Here is a 17,361-nt window from a genome sequence, read left to right on the forward strand (position 1 = left end):
CCTTCTTTACTTGCAAGTAGCAACGTGTTCTTTTGATTTGTATTGGTCTTGTTTATGATGGCAATTTCAGAGGTGCACTTGTGTTGATGTTTTGCCAAACTGTATGTGCATGATCATCAGGTGTTATGTAATCCTAGACATTGTATCTATTGTTTTATTTATTCATACATTTCATTTCTCGATAGTCATTTCACTTATTGCTGTATCCCACTAAGAATACATGCTTCATCCTTGAAGATCACAATAGCATGACAACAGGGTTTTCAAATTATGTTTCAGCTATTTCTGTTTTCATATTCTTTCACATGTTGCTTTTGTCCACTAAATATAGCTTACCATGCTGAACCTTCATTATGAATTATGAAAAAAAACGCCAAACCTGAAAATTACTTGGTGCTTTGAATGTAACCTTACCATAGCACTTCTGTTTGATGTAGATGAAATAGGCAGTCTGTGGAACATGACTGGACAGCTTTCAGGAGCCTCTGTTTTACTCTCTTTGAAACGGGTGGATAGTAATTGATGTATTGTGTTCGTAATGGAACAAACACATATGTTATGAACATGATTTGAGGGCTGTCTTTGTTCATTTGACACTTAATTTAAGGGATATGTAGCACACTAACTTGTGCTATTAGATATAAAGTGCAACATCCAAAATATGTACAACCTTTTACATCCTGAAGTATAATTTTCAGCTGTATAAGTGCAGTGTATGTAGTATCAGTTTCTCCTGAAGAACAATGTGGTAATATCATTATCTCCTGAAGAACAGTATGGTAAGATCAGTTTCTCCTTAAGAGCAGTGTGGTAATATCAGTTTCTCCTGACGAGCAATGTGGTAATATGAATTTCTCCTAAGGAACAGTGTGGTAATACCGGTTTCTCCTGAAGAGCAGCCTGGTAATATCAGTTTCTTCTAAGAAGCAACGTGGCAATATCAGTTTCTCCAAAGGAGCAATGTGGTAATATCAATTTCTGTGAAGGAGCAATGTGGTAATGTGGGTTTCCCAAGAGGAGCAATGCAACAACACAAGGTTCCCCTAAGGAACCATAAGGTGATGTGGGTTTCTCCTGATGAGCAATGTGGTAATGCAAGTTTCCTCAAACGATTAATGTGGTAATGTGAGTTTCTCCTGAGAAGCACTGTTTTAATGTCTTCCGGGGAGCACTGTGGTACATGTAATATCAGATATGTTTCTGATTCTCAACAGGATCAGTAAGATGAACATTGTAAAAGTATGGTAGTAGTTTAGAATTTGAGATCTTGTTCAGAAAAACATATGCCATATTTTTTATGGAAGAAATATTGTTGATGGTGTTCGGCACAGTCATTCAATAATTCAGAAAAAAATGGAGAAAAGTGTTATTAATATATCAACATGTTAAATAATCCTGTTTTGCCCTTCTGCTAATTACAGATGACGTTGTTAACATGTTTTTAACCTTTCATCTTATGTGTTTAACATTAGTATTGTAGGTCATCTGAGACTCCCACCTGGCTCTGTTTAGTGTTTTGTTTCAAGAGCACTTTATGTGTTTGCTCTAAAAAAATTATGTCAAAATTGCATTTTCATAGACATATTAAGGTCTTACATTGTAAAATACTACTTTTTGAGCTGGAATTCACATTGTTCCTGTACGACATCATGCTTCCTTCCAAACACGCCTTGACTCATCATTCTGAAATGTATAGAACTCTCAGAATCAGGCAAACTTAGTAACTTTTTCATGTTTGAAATTTTAGATCACATACAGTAAGTGTTTCTGTTTTTCCACTGCAGATGAAACGTTTGTCAGAAATGGAGCGTCGCAGCAAACCACTGCAAGACCGCAGCAAGAAATATGTGGAGAAGAGCATGGAGTTAACCTCGGTAAAACGCTGCCTTGAGGACCAGCTAAAGGCTCTGTCAGAAGAAAACAGAAAACTGGTATCATATACTTCCCTGTTGATTTTAGTTTGCAATTTGTTGAAAATAAGAAACATTAAATTAAGAAAATTTGTTAGTTATTTAACCCTAGGCACCTTTAATACATGACCAAGCCAAGATGAAAATAAATGATTAGCAAAGGTCCTTATTGGCTCATTGATTGGAGGTGCCATTCCCGTGAAACCGCAATACTCTTTACCAAAATCATCATGTGTGTGAATCCAGCTTTCACTGGCTTGACTGCTGCTTGACATCATTAACGGCTCAGTGGTTCCAAGAGACTTGTAACATTAAATCCTGAAATTCCTTTACCAATAAATTCATTTGTGTGCACTCACTGGCTTGGCTGCTGCAAGGCACCTTGCCCACTCATGACCACTGAATCCAGTACATGTGTTTGAATCCAGCTCTCACTGGCATCTTGTCTTGGCATCATAAGGCTGCTCGGGTACCTGATGCGGAAAAAAAGATTCTTTTCTCTACTCATCAAATGTTAGCCAGCTGGTACAGACTAATATGAAAATTGGTGATTGAATCAAAGCATTACATTTAAAGGAGAAGAAAATTTAAAAAAATGACAATATAGGCTGAAAAGAGCACATTTTTTTCTATCTGGTGCAGCCTGCTGCATAATTGTGTGATTTTTTCTCGCCATAAACATGAAGCCTGAAAACAGCAAAGCTGGCATAAATCGCTGAGTCCATTTTTAACACCCTGTAATTTATGCTGGGGGTGTGCTGCCTCTCAGCCAATGAGAGTCACTAAAACTGCCGGCTTGTTCACGTAAACTCGGAACCTACGTCCAACATTCGGGCTTCCCGATCATCAAGCGGATAAAGAACTGTTCTTTTTGCTACGTTCTGGGAAGAAGAGTTGCACCGAAAAAATGAAGTCGTCCACCGCGGGTTTTGGCTCTGCCTTTATTTATAATTTATTAACTTGAGGAACACATTAGCATTGTTTTTATGGCATGCACTTGCAAGGAAATGCATACTCTTTTCCATGGTATTTGTTTGATATTTAAATTTTCTTCTCCTTTAAGATAGAGTAGTTTTAGAAAACTCGCAAATTTGTACTTGGTTGGAAAATATTTGAAGAGTTACCGTCAAACGCTTTGATATCCGAGTTTTGGAATTACGCAGTATAATCCCTATCCTTTCAAGATTCCTTGCAGCTGCTATCAGAAAGGTGCCACAAAGTGCTGATGGTTGAATGAATGTGGCATTTGAAAGTAAAAATTAGAAAATAAACAAAGAAAAGTAAGCAAATAAATGAAATTGTTTTGGGAAAGCCCTAAGTATATATCAGATATAATTGAGCCACATGAGACAAATATGGTTATAACTGTTTTAACTTTTAGAAGGAGCATTGTGAGCAGAGCAGACGTAAACTAAGTCATGTGACCCGTCAGCTGACCCAGGAGCGGAGTGATAAGGAGGGTCTAGAAGATCAGACCAGCGAGATTGAAGATCTCTACAAACAGCTGACGGAGCAGAACAAAGTCATTGCTGCACTCAAGCAAACATGTTCAGTAAGCTCTGCACTATACTTGTGCATAAAATTTGCAGTTCATGTAGGTGAACATGTGTGATAGGGTATTAATGAGATGCGGACTTAAACTTGAAGCTAATTTTCATGAGGCCCAGGTTTAAGACCAAGTCCAATCACACTTACTGTAATTCTTCAACATGTTTGAAACGTGTGCATGTAGATTTAACGATATTCTGAGGGTATTTGTAGTTTTGTGTCTTCAAAGTCAAATTAAAAAGGTGCATATATTGCACTGAAAGTTGCTTTTTTATATGCGAAAAGGTGGAGGAATTAGGGCAACATCTTGAAAGATAATTTGGGCACTTTTAGGGTTGGTGCTGGTCATAAGGGGATATAGTAAATCAGCGGTAATCTTACCCTTCTGTTCTAGAGGTTGCACAGCAGGGCAGTTTACTGTTACTGGTTCGCCCGTTGTCAGCAGTCTGTGACTAGGGGCCTGGTGTCTCCATCATGACATGGTGTTGCAGTGAGGCAAAACCATACCTGCTACAAGAAGACATCTTCATGATGTAACGAAAATGATGGTTTAGGCAACATTAAACATGAAGCAAACAAATTGGAATTTTAAAATGCTTCTGAAAATTTATTACTTTGTCCTTTCCCTGTTTCAGGAGAAAGACAGGCGGATAGAACTCATTCAGTATCGGAAGAGGAGACGGAGACAAGAAAGATCACAAGAAATGGTAAGGAGTTTTACATCAATAATTTAGCAGTTTCTATAATTAATAATGAATACAGTGCTACCTAACTCTTTGTTTTGATGTCATTTATTTCAGAGTTTTCCATTGTATTTAATTTTATGATAAATCGCTTTCTTTTGTTTCACCCATTATTACAGGGATGGAATAACTTGAAACCCTATTTGTTGGCAAGTTGCCATGATATGGCTGAAATATTGCTGACGTCATTCTTTCGCAATAGATTAAAATCCAACCAAGATGGCCGACCAACAAAAAAGATGAATCTTATGTTCTTGTAAAACTATTTGGGCTTAAGAATGAAAATTTGTAAGGATTAATATGATAATATGATATTAATACTATACCTTTGCGTATTTCAGTTAGCGGGAGTGAAGGAGACGGCATATGGATATGATGAGGATAACCAGTCTGTGGATTCTGAAGTCTCCTCCCTCTCCTTTGACAACAGTCTTGATGATGACAGCTGGGATGAGGTGTGTAGTTTTCATCCTCTGAAAGTAGTGTCAAATTAATAGCATGGTTATAATTTTGGCTTGATGTCTTTGTAAGAACCGTGATCTACTTTTGTAAAAAAATAAATCAGTGTGTAAGAGTTAGTCATTTTTTTCTCCAGTTAACCATTTAAATATTAGAATTTGGTGTGCTGTTCCCTTACCTTGTGTGAATATGCTTTGTCACGCATTTGCACTGTCACGCTGCTTTGGCCTTTAGGGCCAGCCTCATTAATATTGAGTTTATAAGGATTTTTCTGGAAAATTTGCATATGCTCTTGGTCATGTGGATGAAGGCATCCAGCAGTTTCACAGATTCTTCACCACTGAGGTTCTGTGGTTAGTTCTAGTTTTCTCAGGGCTGTAATGATGTGTGGTATGGTTTGGGTGATAAGTGGATGAAGACATCCAGCAGTTTCACAGATTCTTCACCACTGAGGTTCTGTGGTTAGTTCTAGTTTTCTCAGGGCTGTAATGATGTGTGGTATGGTTTGGGTGATAAGTGGATGAAGGCATCCAGCAGTTTCACAGATTCTTCACCACTGAGGTTCTGTGGTTAGTTCTAGTTTTCTCAGGGCTGTAATGATGTGTGGTATGGTTTGGGTGATATGTGGATGAAGACCTCCAGCAGTTTCACATATTCTTCACCACTGAGGTTCTGTGGTTAGTTCTAGCTTTCTCAGGGTTGTTATGATGTGTGGTATGGTTTGGGTGATATGTGGATGAAGACCTCCAGCAGTTTCACATATTCTTCACCACTGAGGTTCTGTGGTTAGTTCTAGTTTTCTCAGGGTTGTTATGATGTGTGGTATGGTTTGGGTGATGTGTGGATGAAGACATCCAGCAGTTTCACAGATTCTTCACCACTGAGGTTCTGTGGTTAGTTCTAGTTTTCTCAGGGTTGTAATGATGTGTGGTATAGTTTGGGTGATATGTGGATGAAGACATCCAGCAGTTTCACAGATTCTTCACTACTGAGGTTCTGTGGTTAGTTCTAGTTTTCTCAGGGTTGTTATGATGTGTGGTATGGTTTGGGTGATGTGTGGATGAAGACATCCAGCAGTTTCACAGATTCTTCACCACTGAGGTTCTGTGGTTAGTTCTAGTTTTCTCAGGGCTGTAATGATGTGTAGTATGGTTTGGGTGATAAGTGGATGAAGACATCCAGCAGTTCACAGATTCTTCACCACTGAGGTTCTGTGGTTATCTCTAGCTTTCTCAGGGTTGTTATGATGTGTAGTATGGTTTGGGTGATATGTGGATGAAGACCTCCAGCAGTTTCACATATTCTTCACCACTGAGGTTCTGTGGTTAGTTCTAGTTTTCTCAGGGTTGTTATGATGTGTGGTATGGTTTGGATGATATGTGGATGAAAACATCCAGCAGTTTCACAGATTCTTCACTACTGAGGTTCTGTGGTTAGTTCTAGTTTTCTCAGGGTTGTAATGATGTGTGGTATGGTTTGGATGATATGTGGATGAAGGCATCCAGCAGTTTCACAGATTCTTCACCACTGAGGTTCTGTGGTTAGTTCTAGTTTTCTCAGGGCTGTAATGATGTGTGGTATGGTTTGGGTGATAAGTGGATGAAGACATCCAGCAGTTCACAGATTCTTCACCACTGAGGTTCTGTGGTTATCTCTAGCTTTCTCAGGGTTGTTATGATGTGTGGTATGGTTTGGGTGATATGTGGATGAAGACCTCCAGCAGTTTCACATATTCTTCACCACTGAGGTTCTGTGGTTAGTTCTAGTTTTCTCAGGGTTGTTATGATGTGTGGTATGGTTTGGGTGATGTGTGGATGAAGACATCCAGCAGTTTCACAGATTCTTCACCACTGAGGTTCTGTGGTTAGTTCTAGTTTTCTCAGGGTTGTAATGATGTGTGGTATAGTTTGGGTGATATGTGGATGAAGACATCCAGCAGTTTCACAGATTCTTCACTACTGAGGTTCTGTGGTTAGTTCTAGTTTTCTCAGGGTTGTTATGATGTGTGGTATGGTTTGGGTGATGTGTGGATGAAGACATCCAGCAGTTTCACAGATTCTTCACCACTGAGGTTCTGTGGTTAGTTCTAGTTTTCTCAGGGCTGTAATGATGTGTAGTATGGTTTGGGTGATAAGTGGATGAAGACATCCAGCAGTTCACAGATTCTTCACCACTGAGGTTCTGTGGTTATCTCTAGCTTTCTCAGGGTTGTTATGATGTGTAGTATGGTTTGGGTGATATGTGGATGAAGACCTCCAGCAGTTTCACATATTCTTCACCACTGAGGTTCTGTGGTTAGTTCTAGTTTTCTCAGGGTTGTTATGATGTGTGGTATGGTTTGGATGATATGTGGATGAAAACATCCAGCAGTTTCACAGATTCTTCACTACTGAGGTTCTGTGGTTAGTTCTAGTTTTCTCAGGGTTGTAATGATGTGTGGTATAGTTTGGGTGATATGTGGATGAAGACATCCAGCAGTTTCACAGATTCTTCACCACTGAGGTTCTGTGGTTAGTTCTAGTTTTCTCAGGGCTGTAATGATGTGTAGTATGGTTTGGATGATATGTGGATGAAGACATCCAGCAGTTTCACAGATTCTTCACCACTGAGGTTCTGTGGTTAGTTCTAGTTTTCTCAGGGTTGTAATGATGTGTGGTATGGTTTGGATGATATATGGATGAAGATATCCAGCAGATTCACAGATTCTTCACCACTGAGGTTCTGTGGTTATCTCTAGTTTTCTCAGGGTTGTTATGATGTGTGGTATGGTTTGGATGATATATGGATGAAGACATCCAGCAGTTTCACAGATTCTTCACCACTGAGGTTCTGTGGTTAGTTCTAGTTTTCTCAGGGCTGCTAATGATGTGTAGTATGGTTTGGATGATATGTGGATGAAGACATCCAGCAGTTTCACAGATTCTTCACCACTGAGGTTCTGTGGTTAGTTCTAGTTTTCTCAGGGTTGTTATGATGTGTGGTATAGTTTGGGTGATATGTGGATGAAGACATCCAGCAGTTTCACAGATTCTTCACCACTGAGGTTCTGTGGTTATCTCTAGTTTTCTCAGGGTTGTAATGATGTGTGGTATGGTTTGGGTGATATGTGGATGAAGATATCCAGCAGATTCACAGATTCTTCACCACTGAGGTTCTGTGGTTATCTCTAGTTTTCTCAGGGTTGTTATGATGTGTGGTATGGTTTGGATGATATATGGATGAAGACATCCAGCAGTTTCACAGATTCTTCACCACTGAGGTTCTGTGGTTAGTTCTAGTTTTCTCAGGGTTGTTATGATGTGTGGTATGGTTTGGATGATATATGGATGAAGACATCCAGCAGTTTCACAGATTCTTCACCACTGAGGTTCTGTGGTTATCTCTAGTTTTCTCAGGGTTGTAATGATGTGTGGTATGGTTTGGGTGATATGTGGATGAAGACATTCAGCAGTTCACAGATTCTTCACCACTGAGGTTCTGTGGTTAGTTCTAGTTTTCTCAGGGCTATGATGATGTGTGGTATGGTTTGGATGATATATGGATGAAGACATCCAGCAGTTTCACAGATTCTTCACCACTGAGGTTCTGTGGTTAGTTCTAGCTTTCTCAGGGCTGTAATGATGTGTAGTATGGTTTGGGTGATAAGTGGATGAAGACATCCAGCAGTTTCACAGATTCTTCACCACTGTGGTTCTGTGGTTATCTCTAGTTTTCTCAGGGTTGTAATGATATGTGGTATGGTTTGGGTGATACCAGAGAATTATGCCATCCACCCCAGTATTTTCTATTATGTAAGTAAATTTTTTATGTTTAAGTGAACAATTTAATACAAGGAAATTAATAATATACAGGATGCATGTAATTATAAAGATGTTTTTTTTCTCATCTATATAGTTTGCTAAAGAAGAATTCCAGCAGAATTACAGACGCCTGGCAAGAGAGCATTTAGACTTGGAGAAGTCCTATGCCCTTCTCCAATGTCACTCTGACATGTGTCAAGATCCTCAGAGAGAAAATAAGGTGAGGAAGTCCTGTAGCTCTATGTTTCTGAATTTAGAAACCTTTGAAGATATTCCTTAGTTGTGTTGTTCATGATACTGGTATTACAGGAATGAGGGTCAGTTGCCACATGTAGTGATCTCATGCCTGGTGAGCTCCATTATGTTGTGCCAATCTTCACTGAAGTGCATTGAATATGTAGATGTTGTGAAGTACTTTATTGTTGGTAATTTTTTTTTCTAAGTAACCAGGTTCTTGAAAATACTCAGGAAAATAAAAGTTAAGTGGTGAGAAACAGAGAGGATTTTGCAAATGAATTTGATTAACCTAATATGTTAAATTGAGGCGTTTGACTCGAAATTTGAGTTGGTTATCAGTTGAGTATACATTTGACTTCCCTACCATTGTTTTTCTTTTCCTTTCTTTGGAGTTTGGTTCATTGAATGATTACTTTGTCCTGCAGGACTCACATTTTACAAAAAATGTACATTTTTCTTCCAGAGTTTTCTCCCTTGCTCTGCACAGCACGGAATTGTTTACTGAGAACATCCCAATCAGGCTTACTTATTGTATACAGATTTTAAATTCACACATAACTTTTAACATTTTCTGCTGTGTATTCATTTATAAATATTTCATTTTCTTTTGTAGTCTCGATCAGCTTTGGAATCGGACTTGTTTAAAGCTCAGTGTAAGATCGAAAACCTTGAAAAGTTCCTGAAACTGTCTGGTAAGGTAAGTACTATATTGTTGAGGTAATTTAAGAAAATCACTTCCACTAAAAGGAATTTAAGGTGAAGATGTTATAATTTCAAATGATAATGTTAGAAACTGTGATTGTTTTCCCACAAAGGAACAGACAAAATATTGTGGAAACCTACCATATCAGTATTGCCTTTTATTCAATATTTTGTCAGGGTATGATGATAAACCTGTAGTGTATTGATGTCACGGCTGAATTGAGTTCATAGCACATTGATTTGAAGCAGGATAACTAGGATGACTGATGGAAAATGTGACCAGTGATTTAGTGGATATGGTGACTATGAAATCCGACCAACATTAAAGTTAAATAAAAAAAGTAGGAAAGATTATTAGAAATAGTACATTGAAGGACTCAAATTGGCATTTTGTACATACACTACTAGTATTCAGGAAATCATGCAAACAAAAAATGAAACCCACAACAGCTGCAACTGAGTTTATTTCTCTGACAGAAATATGGTGTGATGGATAACAAACAATATTAGCTTCTTAATGTCTGTATAAAGGTAACAATTTATATTCTCATTTCATAGTCAGTTGTTACCCCATTTCAAAACCCATAATGCATAGCGTCCATAGGCATTGATGTCACCATATTACTAGTGTGCCCATACTGAATAGTGCATTTGATTGATCTCCAGGACAGTAATTGGCTAGTGGAGAAAGAAACTTTACAAACAGATAACAAAGAGCTGGAGAACAGGGTAAGTTACAAATGGTAGGCTAGATGTATCAGAAGAATGATGGATCAATAAGTTAAGTGTAGATTCCACATCTAGACAGATTTTAGATGGCTTGAAAAGCTTGTGTATGCTTTTCACACACTTTGAAAGAAATGTGAATAAAACAGTTATTTTAATGATTCACTTAAGAGCATTATTACTCTTTTCATTCAACTGTCCATCTCTTTCTTAATACGACCAAAGAAACTTGTGGAATGAAAATAAAAGAAAAAATCATAGTTTCTGCACATTTGAGTACTGGCATGTATGAGTGTATCTTTCTTATTCAGGTAAAAGAACTGGAAAAAGTAAAACACCATTTGAGGCAGGAATTAAAAGAAGCCCATGAAAGGGAAGAGGAGCTGGAATTTAAATTTCTTGAACTGGAAGGAAGTGATGATGGGGAAATCCCTGGTGTAAGTAGTCTTTTGGTATCTGTAGATTTAAATTAGAGCCACCCTTTGCTGTTAGTGTCACCATGGTTACATCACTGATTCTTGTCCCAAAATGCCAGGCTTTCAGTCCAGGCATTAGTCTGAGTTTCTGGCTTGAGCCTTGCAATTGTTCTAAATGGAGCAATTTCTGAATTGAACGTGAGGATGCTGCTGGGCTTCTCAAAATGTCTGGTGCCAGTTTTAGTGAGAAAATTTGGACAATTCAGTCATTTACCATGTCTAGGACAGTAAATATGTTGGCCCCCTTGATACTGAACCCACCTCAAGCTCAGCATAAGGGAAGAGCGCATGTACTGGTCAGCCTGATTTCAGTGCACTATAAATGGGAGGGGCATCCTTTTTTGCTTCATGACATTGCAGTGAGGCAGCACTGTAAACCAGATTGAAGATGAAAGCCAGTTGTTTAGATGATCACCCTCATGAGGTTATGTTAGCTATCCACACAATGATACTTCATCAGAGTATTGTACATGTATCTTGCACGAAAGTAAACCTACCACTATGCCATACTAAGTCAGTACACTTTGCTAAAGTCACACAGAGCAGTGACAACTTTCTCTGTAATTGACCAAAATACATATATGACACAAATTAATACTAAAATTTCTTATCTTCTGTTCATTTTCTGTCAACAGCCATTGGCTACCTCCAGCCCAGATAAAAGCAGATCGAGCAATGGCATTCAAGGCCTGGAGGAAATGCTGATGGAAGCTAAACAGCAAGTGAGTAGGATCGATAGAAAGTCAGGTCTAATTTGGTTCAGAATCAATGTCAGTGAAGTTAAAAGAAAACATTTGATTTAATGAACGCATACATTTTGACAAAGAAACTGTTTCAAAATTGTTTTGAAGAATACTCATCCATGTTATTTTAAAATTTCTGTTTATATTACATACAAGGTAATTGTTGTTCCAACTTAATACATCCTCTGTGGTACATGTACAGACCCCTGTTTATTCACAGCTGCATACAATACACTATACATACATGTACATATGTACATATATATTTTATCTGATTTTGTGTAAACATTTGGATACAGATGTGCGTAATAGCTTTGATTGCCATCTACATGTGGTGAATGCCAAGGAAGATACAGTCCCATTTTAAATAGGGAAATTCAGAACATTACTCAGTCTGGTATTTTGGATTAACTGATGGGAAAAAAATCTTGCCTATATGTGGATGTTAAATTTTTGGCATTTTATTTACTTTTCAATAGTTCCTTAATTTTTGTTACAGTATGTTTGTTTGGAAACATTGGCCTCACCTATTTCTCATGTTATTGTGTTGTAGGATATTGATTTTCAAGACTTGCTACAGCAACTAGAGGAAGTTAAAAACCATATGGTGAGCTCTCATGCTATCATGTCTTACCTTAACCAAAGCCGTTAAAGGGTCTTTTATTAGGGCATTTTGAGTATTGAGTAGTATCATCTCTAATATATTTTGAATTAGGAAAATTTTTGAATGAAGTCTACAATGAAGGTTGTAACTTTTTAGTGGAAATGTATTTTGACAGAATAGCTATATATTGGCATGTTACAAGAACAAGTTTCTATCTCGTTGATGATTCATTTTTTTGGGTTGGTGTTTTATGTTGCACACTAGAATATTTCACTTAATTGATGGAGTTGGCCCAAAAAGCTGTCTCATGAGTTGTCTCATGTGTGTAATATTCTGTAGTACTGCGTGAAATAAAATATTGGTAAAATAAGTGAACAAATGTTATCATGATTAAATAGGTCAGGATGTCTCAGTTAATTTATCAGTTCACAGGTGTTACTGGATATTTAGCTGCCAGGGTGACTGAAATCAATATCTCGTTCTAGTCATGAACCACAGTATTTTGTCACCTTTCCTACCTGCCACACTTAATACATCTCACCTGTGGACCCCATGTTTATGTGTTAGGTTAGCTTTGTCTTGAGCTGGGCTAGTCTTAAATAAATTATAAGGGGTATGAAGCAAACATGGAAGATACCATTGTGGGATTGCATGGGGGAATGTGGTTTCACTGGTCATGCTGTCTCTCAACCATATGGCCTATGATCCTGACATGTCAGAGTTCATTATCATTGAACTTTTATAGACCTAATTTGGTTGTGAATGAGAGATAACTTCTGTGTACGCAGGTGTATGATAGGGTTGTGGTATCGGTTTAGTTCACATGTGACCAGTTCCTGCTGGGTTTTTTTTTTTCTACTCGTCCCGCCGTCACAATGACTCATTTACATGTACCAGCTTCCAGTTGAAATGATTACGTTTAATTCCTTTGGTGAAACGGATATACATCATAAACAGCCATGATATACAGAACTGACCAATAATTCACATCTCTCAGATCAAAATGATACTCAACTAACGGCTTCTGGCAGAATGGTAGGTTGTTTGGATGTTGTTAACACTTGTTTACATGAGAAGACCATGCTGTGTTTTGTGTTGTTGATCCCTGTATACACTGGTATTCCTGCATGAAAAGCTATACCTGTACAGGTCTGTGACAAATAGCTGTTGTGAACATAATACCTTTATGTCAACAGCCACAGATGGCCAGTGTTTAGCTATAACATGTATAGATGTATAGTAATAGTGAGACAGGTGATAGCAAGCGCTCTCTGATTCACCTCAGTTACATTTACATGGAATATAGGTAGGTCGTGACTTCACATCATTAAGTCTTCATTTCACATTTTCAGTCTGTATTACCTAACCAAGGTTTAAAGGTTCTAACTATTTTGAAAGAAGACATCCGTATCTTTATCAGAGTGTAATTTTTATTATTATTCTGCTCTATTTTAGTCAATTTAATGCCAAAGTGTATGTTTCCACACATTAACTGTGACGCTAAATAAAAACCAAACTGTTTAAGTTAACAGGTCCCTCAAGAGCTGTAATAACACTACCACTGTTTGTCATGTGTAAAATATAAAACAAAAACTAGACTGCAAGATTGAAATACTGTAGGTTTTTATAAATGTATAGATTTGCAAATTTGTAACTTTTTTCACTTGTCAGCACAGCATATTGAAATCTGGCTTTTGCTAGGATTTGTGTATTGCCACTGTGACTTTGGGCACTGTGGCTCAGAAAGATCTTAGCATTTTAGTAAGCTAGACTGATGAAAGACAACATGTGGTAATGGCAGTGAAATGTACATGTAGTATTATCTCCAAGGAAATCTGGAACATGGCATGGAATATACATTATATTTCAATCAAATGCCGTATTTTTTAAAAAGTATTTGATACAAGGTATAAAAATATAAGCCCAGGAGCTTCTGGCTATGGTGTGTATTTCAGCTGATGACCCAGAATACTGTCATTATTTAGCACCATTTGAAATTGATAGGCCTACCTTTTGAAACCTACCTTTTGATTGTTTTCTTTGTTGCTATGACAACTACCTGTACCTGTCTTAAACATGTTTCTGAGCCTTTGTTGTAAGAAGTTCTATTTTTTTTAACTTGAAGCATGCCTTCCGTTGGAATCCTTAGCTAGAACACCAGCTGACCATTTATCTGTCTACTCGTTTAGCGTAGATAGATATCTAAATATTAGTATGCAGTCAGCATATGTTTGGGATATTTTACATGTTTTCAGTTGGCAATACTATTCATGGTGCTACTTTCTCTGCTGTACATGCTATGTTGACATGTCTATCCCTAAAATTGTCCAAATGCCTGAACCTATAGACCATATGTTTGTGTAAGTCAATATGTCACAATTGGTGTATTGATGCCATTCATCCACATGTTCATTACATGTGGAATATAATGTGTATATCTCCTTTTTTTCTACTATCATATTAATCTGGTGTGTCTAAATGTGACACATCTATTTTGTACTTGCAGGATATAGCTGGCAGTGATCAGAGTAAATTGGCACTTCTGAAGGCTCATGCTTTCCTGGGAATTCTAGACAAGGTAGACAACTCTTCTTCTCTTCTCCCAGTGGTTAGCTTCTTCTCAGTCAACAGTAGTACTTTTATAGTTACAGATCAGAACTGAAATATTTGCATGCAAACCATTGACTTTCTATTCTCCTGTGGGGTTTAATTGTTAAACATTGAGAACATTGAGATTTACTGACTGCTCTCCTTAATATTAATGTTTATGCAAGAAATTTGTTTAAACTGACTGACATTGTCTAGCTAATCTCTTTGTAAAAAGGTATTTTTTTAACATCACTTTTACAAACGTGTAAAACATTTTCTTTCATACAAAGCTAATCCTGAATATGCAACATGTACATGCACCAAATCTATACGCTCAAATGTTAACGTCTTATCTCCAAATGGCTAAGAATGACTGGTATTTTGTCTGTCTGTACATTTGTATGTCTGTCTAAGACTGGCTGAAGCATTGCGGAATTTTTCAGTAGACAGGTGAAGTCTGGCTGTAAACACTGACAGTGGTGAAATTCCTTTGCAACAAGTCATATTGTTGATTAAGTCACTGATCTTTTTATTTGCCATGTCTAATGTTTAAGTTTTAATCAGATTGAAACATGCACAAAAGATAACTTTAAAACATTAAAACTTTAAAAGTCATGGCAAGCAGTACAGTTTATAAATGACTTATGTCACCATATGTTGTGCTACATACCCTATTTGAAAGGGGTCCCTGATATTAATATTTCATTTTAGTTAATATTTTAATGTCTGAGCAAGTAGGGATGCAGACTCAGTAGTTCAGAATAACCTCATCAAAGTACCTGCTTAAAATCCTTATAATGCTGTCAACTAAACCTACATTTGGCTGTCGATGGTTTATTCACATTCATACATGCATATTTTTTTCTATGTGTCATCTTAAGTTTTACCACCTTATTTGTCACCTTATTTTTCGATGTTAATAATACAGAAAAACAGACTTGATCAGGTCCGTAAGACTGGTTCTTCTTATGGTAGTATAAAATACAGTATTATAAGTTAGCTATTACCATTTCCAGCTCACCTGAGGGAAAATGTGGTGAGTGATGACAACATTTCCAGGTACAAATACAAGAAATGGTGTCCACATTAGATACTAGGTAATACATTACCTGTCTTGAACACCTTATAGTCCTTGGATTCCTGCATACATACAAACACAGTAGAGTGCAGGATTTTTTGCTGTCCATCACTGAGCCTTTAAAAACTTTCTCACGGTAATAACCAATGAAAGAAGTTGAGGAATTCATAAAGAAATTCTGAACACATTTTTTTTTTGGGGATGTATAGTTTATCAAAAATATTGAAAGCTATGCTAATTATGTATAGAGTATAAATGCTGTAATAATAGTGTGGGAAGTGGAAAATTTGAGCAATTGATAATACAGTGCTGTGTCTAACCTTTGCAATCTAGTCAATTTGGGAAGTACGTATACATGTACGTGCTGGAGCTGACATTTGACTTGGAGTTGGTTGTTTTTAATCAGTAGATTAGATGATTGATTAAGGAAGTCTTTTCTTGGGTTGATGTATTTGTTTATCTGGCAGTGGGTTAACTTCTGATGACAATAGATGGTTGCATCCTGACTTGTAGAGGGTCCTTTAATGAGGAAGTAGAGGTTTGTTGCCATAGCAATCCAGGATGTCCTGTTACCGTGACAATCCAATCTGTGGCCTGTTACACGTTAGGCACCAATAATGAAGTCACTGATGAGAATTCATGTTTGAGGAAGAGATAGCCTGGGTGTCTAAAAGAGAAGAGGATAATTGATAGATTGTGTTGTTTTTGCAGTGATGAGATCAGGTATAGTGTAACAGGTGTCAAGCTGACTGCTTGTCAAGGGGAGGAAGTCATGGCTTCCTACCAGAACACAGCCAACCTTAAATTTACTTCATTCCGGTGTACTACAAACATGGATAGAAAAAGAAAATCTGATTCTCTTCATATATGTTTGCCAACTTATATGTACTTGAATTGTTTCAGGTCATGATTTTTGTCGTTTAAAGAAAAAAGTGATAACCACATGGCTAATACATGTACTTACATACATGACCTTTGCAAGGTCAAGAGCTGAAATGGTCATTCGTTTGCATCATGGCTGCTTGTCTACAACACTTGACCTCGTTATTTTAACAATCAACTGATCATTAATCACACCATAAAATACTGTATTCCACCGGTTACTATTTGACCACTTCCATCTGACTGCAGCAAGATGGGGACAATTAACCGGCTTATACCACTGATGTTTTGATAATCAGATCGACCAGAAAATTTGCCTGTAAACCATTTGTAAATTTAATTTGCTGAATTTCCATGCATGCGAGTGCTCAACTTGTGTTAGGTTTGAAATCTATATTTGTCAGTATTTAAGGGCACAATTTGTACTTTATAGAAAAATCACCAAGTCATTTTGTGTTAAATAGGCTATTGGAGCATGGTCATAAATTTTCAGTTTAAGGGATTCAAACTGAATTTTGTGTATTTTTTCCTCTAAAAGCCGTTAACTTATGCGAATGCAGGAGTACCGTGAGATCCTTTGAATTTCTTTTTTTTTCTGCAATTTTTTTCAAGAGTTACAGATTGACTTGAAGTAGAAAAGTTAATGTATGGGCGAAAATTATGGATCATTGGCACATAAGGATGTAGACGGCTGCTCAGCAAAGTTTGTGAAAATCAATGCTAACCTTTCATTCCGTTCTCTGTGAAAGCAACTGATTCAACATATGTAACCAATCTGTGAGACGTTTGGTTGACTTATTCACAACAGTATCCTTTACATTTGGTCATGTACATGTTGATGAGTGACAGTTTGAAAAACCGTTT

At 37.3% G+C, this 17,361-nt stretch overlaps 2 protein-coding genes across 2 annotated transcripts in view; both read left to right on the plus strand.

Moving 5' to 3' along the window:
- LOC135467326 (janus kinase and microtubule-interacting protein 3-like) overlaps positions 1 to 10,146 on the plus strand; it is a 28,438-nt gene extending 18,292 nt beyond the window's left edge. Inside the window, exons 5-11 of the mRNA XM_064745095.1 lie at positions 1,785 to 1,931; positions 3,292 to 3,462; positions 4,094 to 4,165; positions 4,543 to 4,656; positions 8,555 to 8,680; positions 9,311 to 9,394; positions 10,066 to 10,146. Of these exons, the coding sequence (XP_064601165.1) occupies positions 1,785 to 1,931; positions 3,292 to 3,462; positions 4,094 to 4,165; positions 4,543 to 4,656; positions 8,555 to 8,680; positions 9,311 to 9,394; positions 10,066 to 10,146 (795 nt within the window). The remainder of the gene's footprint in view (positions 1 to 1,784; positions 1,932 to 3,291; positions 3,463 to 4,093; positions 4,166 to 4,542; positions 4,657 to 8,554; positions 8,681 to 9,310; positions 9,395 to 10,065) is intronic.
- A 295-nt stretch (positions 10,147 to 10,441) lies between these two features.
- Positions 10,442 to 17,361, plus strand: part of LOC135468266 (reticulocyte-binding protein homolog 2a-like) — a 65,854-nt gene continuing 58,934 nt past the window's right edge. The window contains 4 exon segments of the mRNA XM_064746420.1: positions 10,442 to 10,562; positions 11,237 to 11,323; positions 11,898 to 11,951; positions 14,455 to 14,526. Of these exon segments, the coding sequence (XP_064602490.1) occupies positions 11,300 to 11,323; positions 11,898 to 11,951; positions 14,455 to 14,526 (150 nt within the window). The 5' untranslated portion in view covers positions 10,442 to 10,562; positions 11,237 to 11,299.

This window comes from Liolophura sinensis, chromosome 6, assembly GCF_032854445.1.
Source record: "Liolophura sinensis isolate JHLJ2023 chromosome 6, CUHK_Ljap_v2, whole genome shotgun sequence".
In the NCBI taxonomy this organism is placed as follows: Eukaryota; Metazoa; Mollusca; class Polyplacophora; order Chitonida; family Chitonidae; genus Liolophura; species Liolophura sinensis.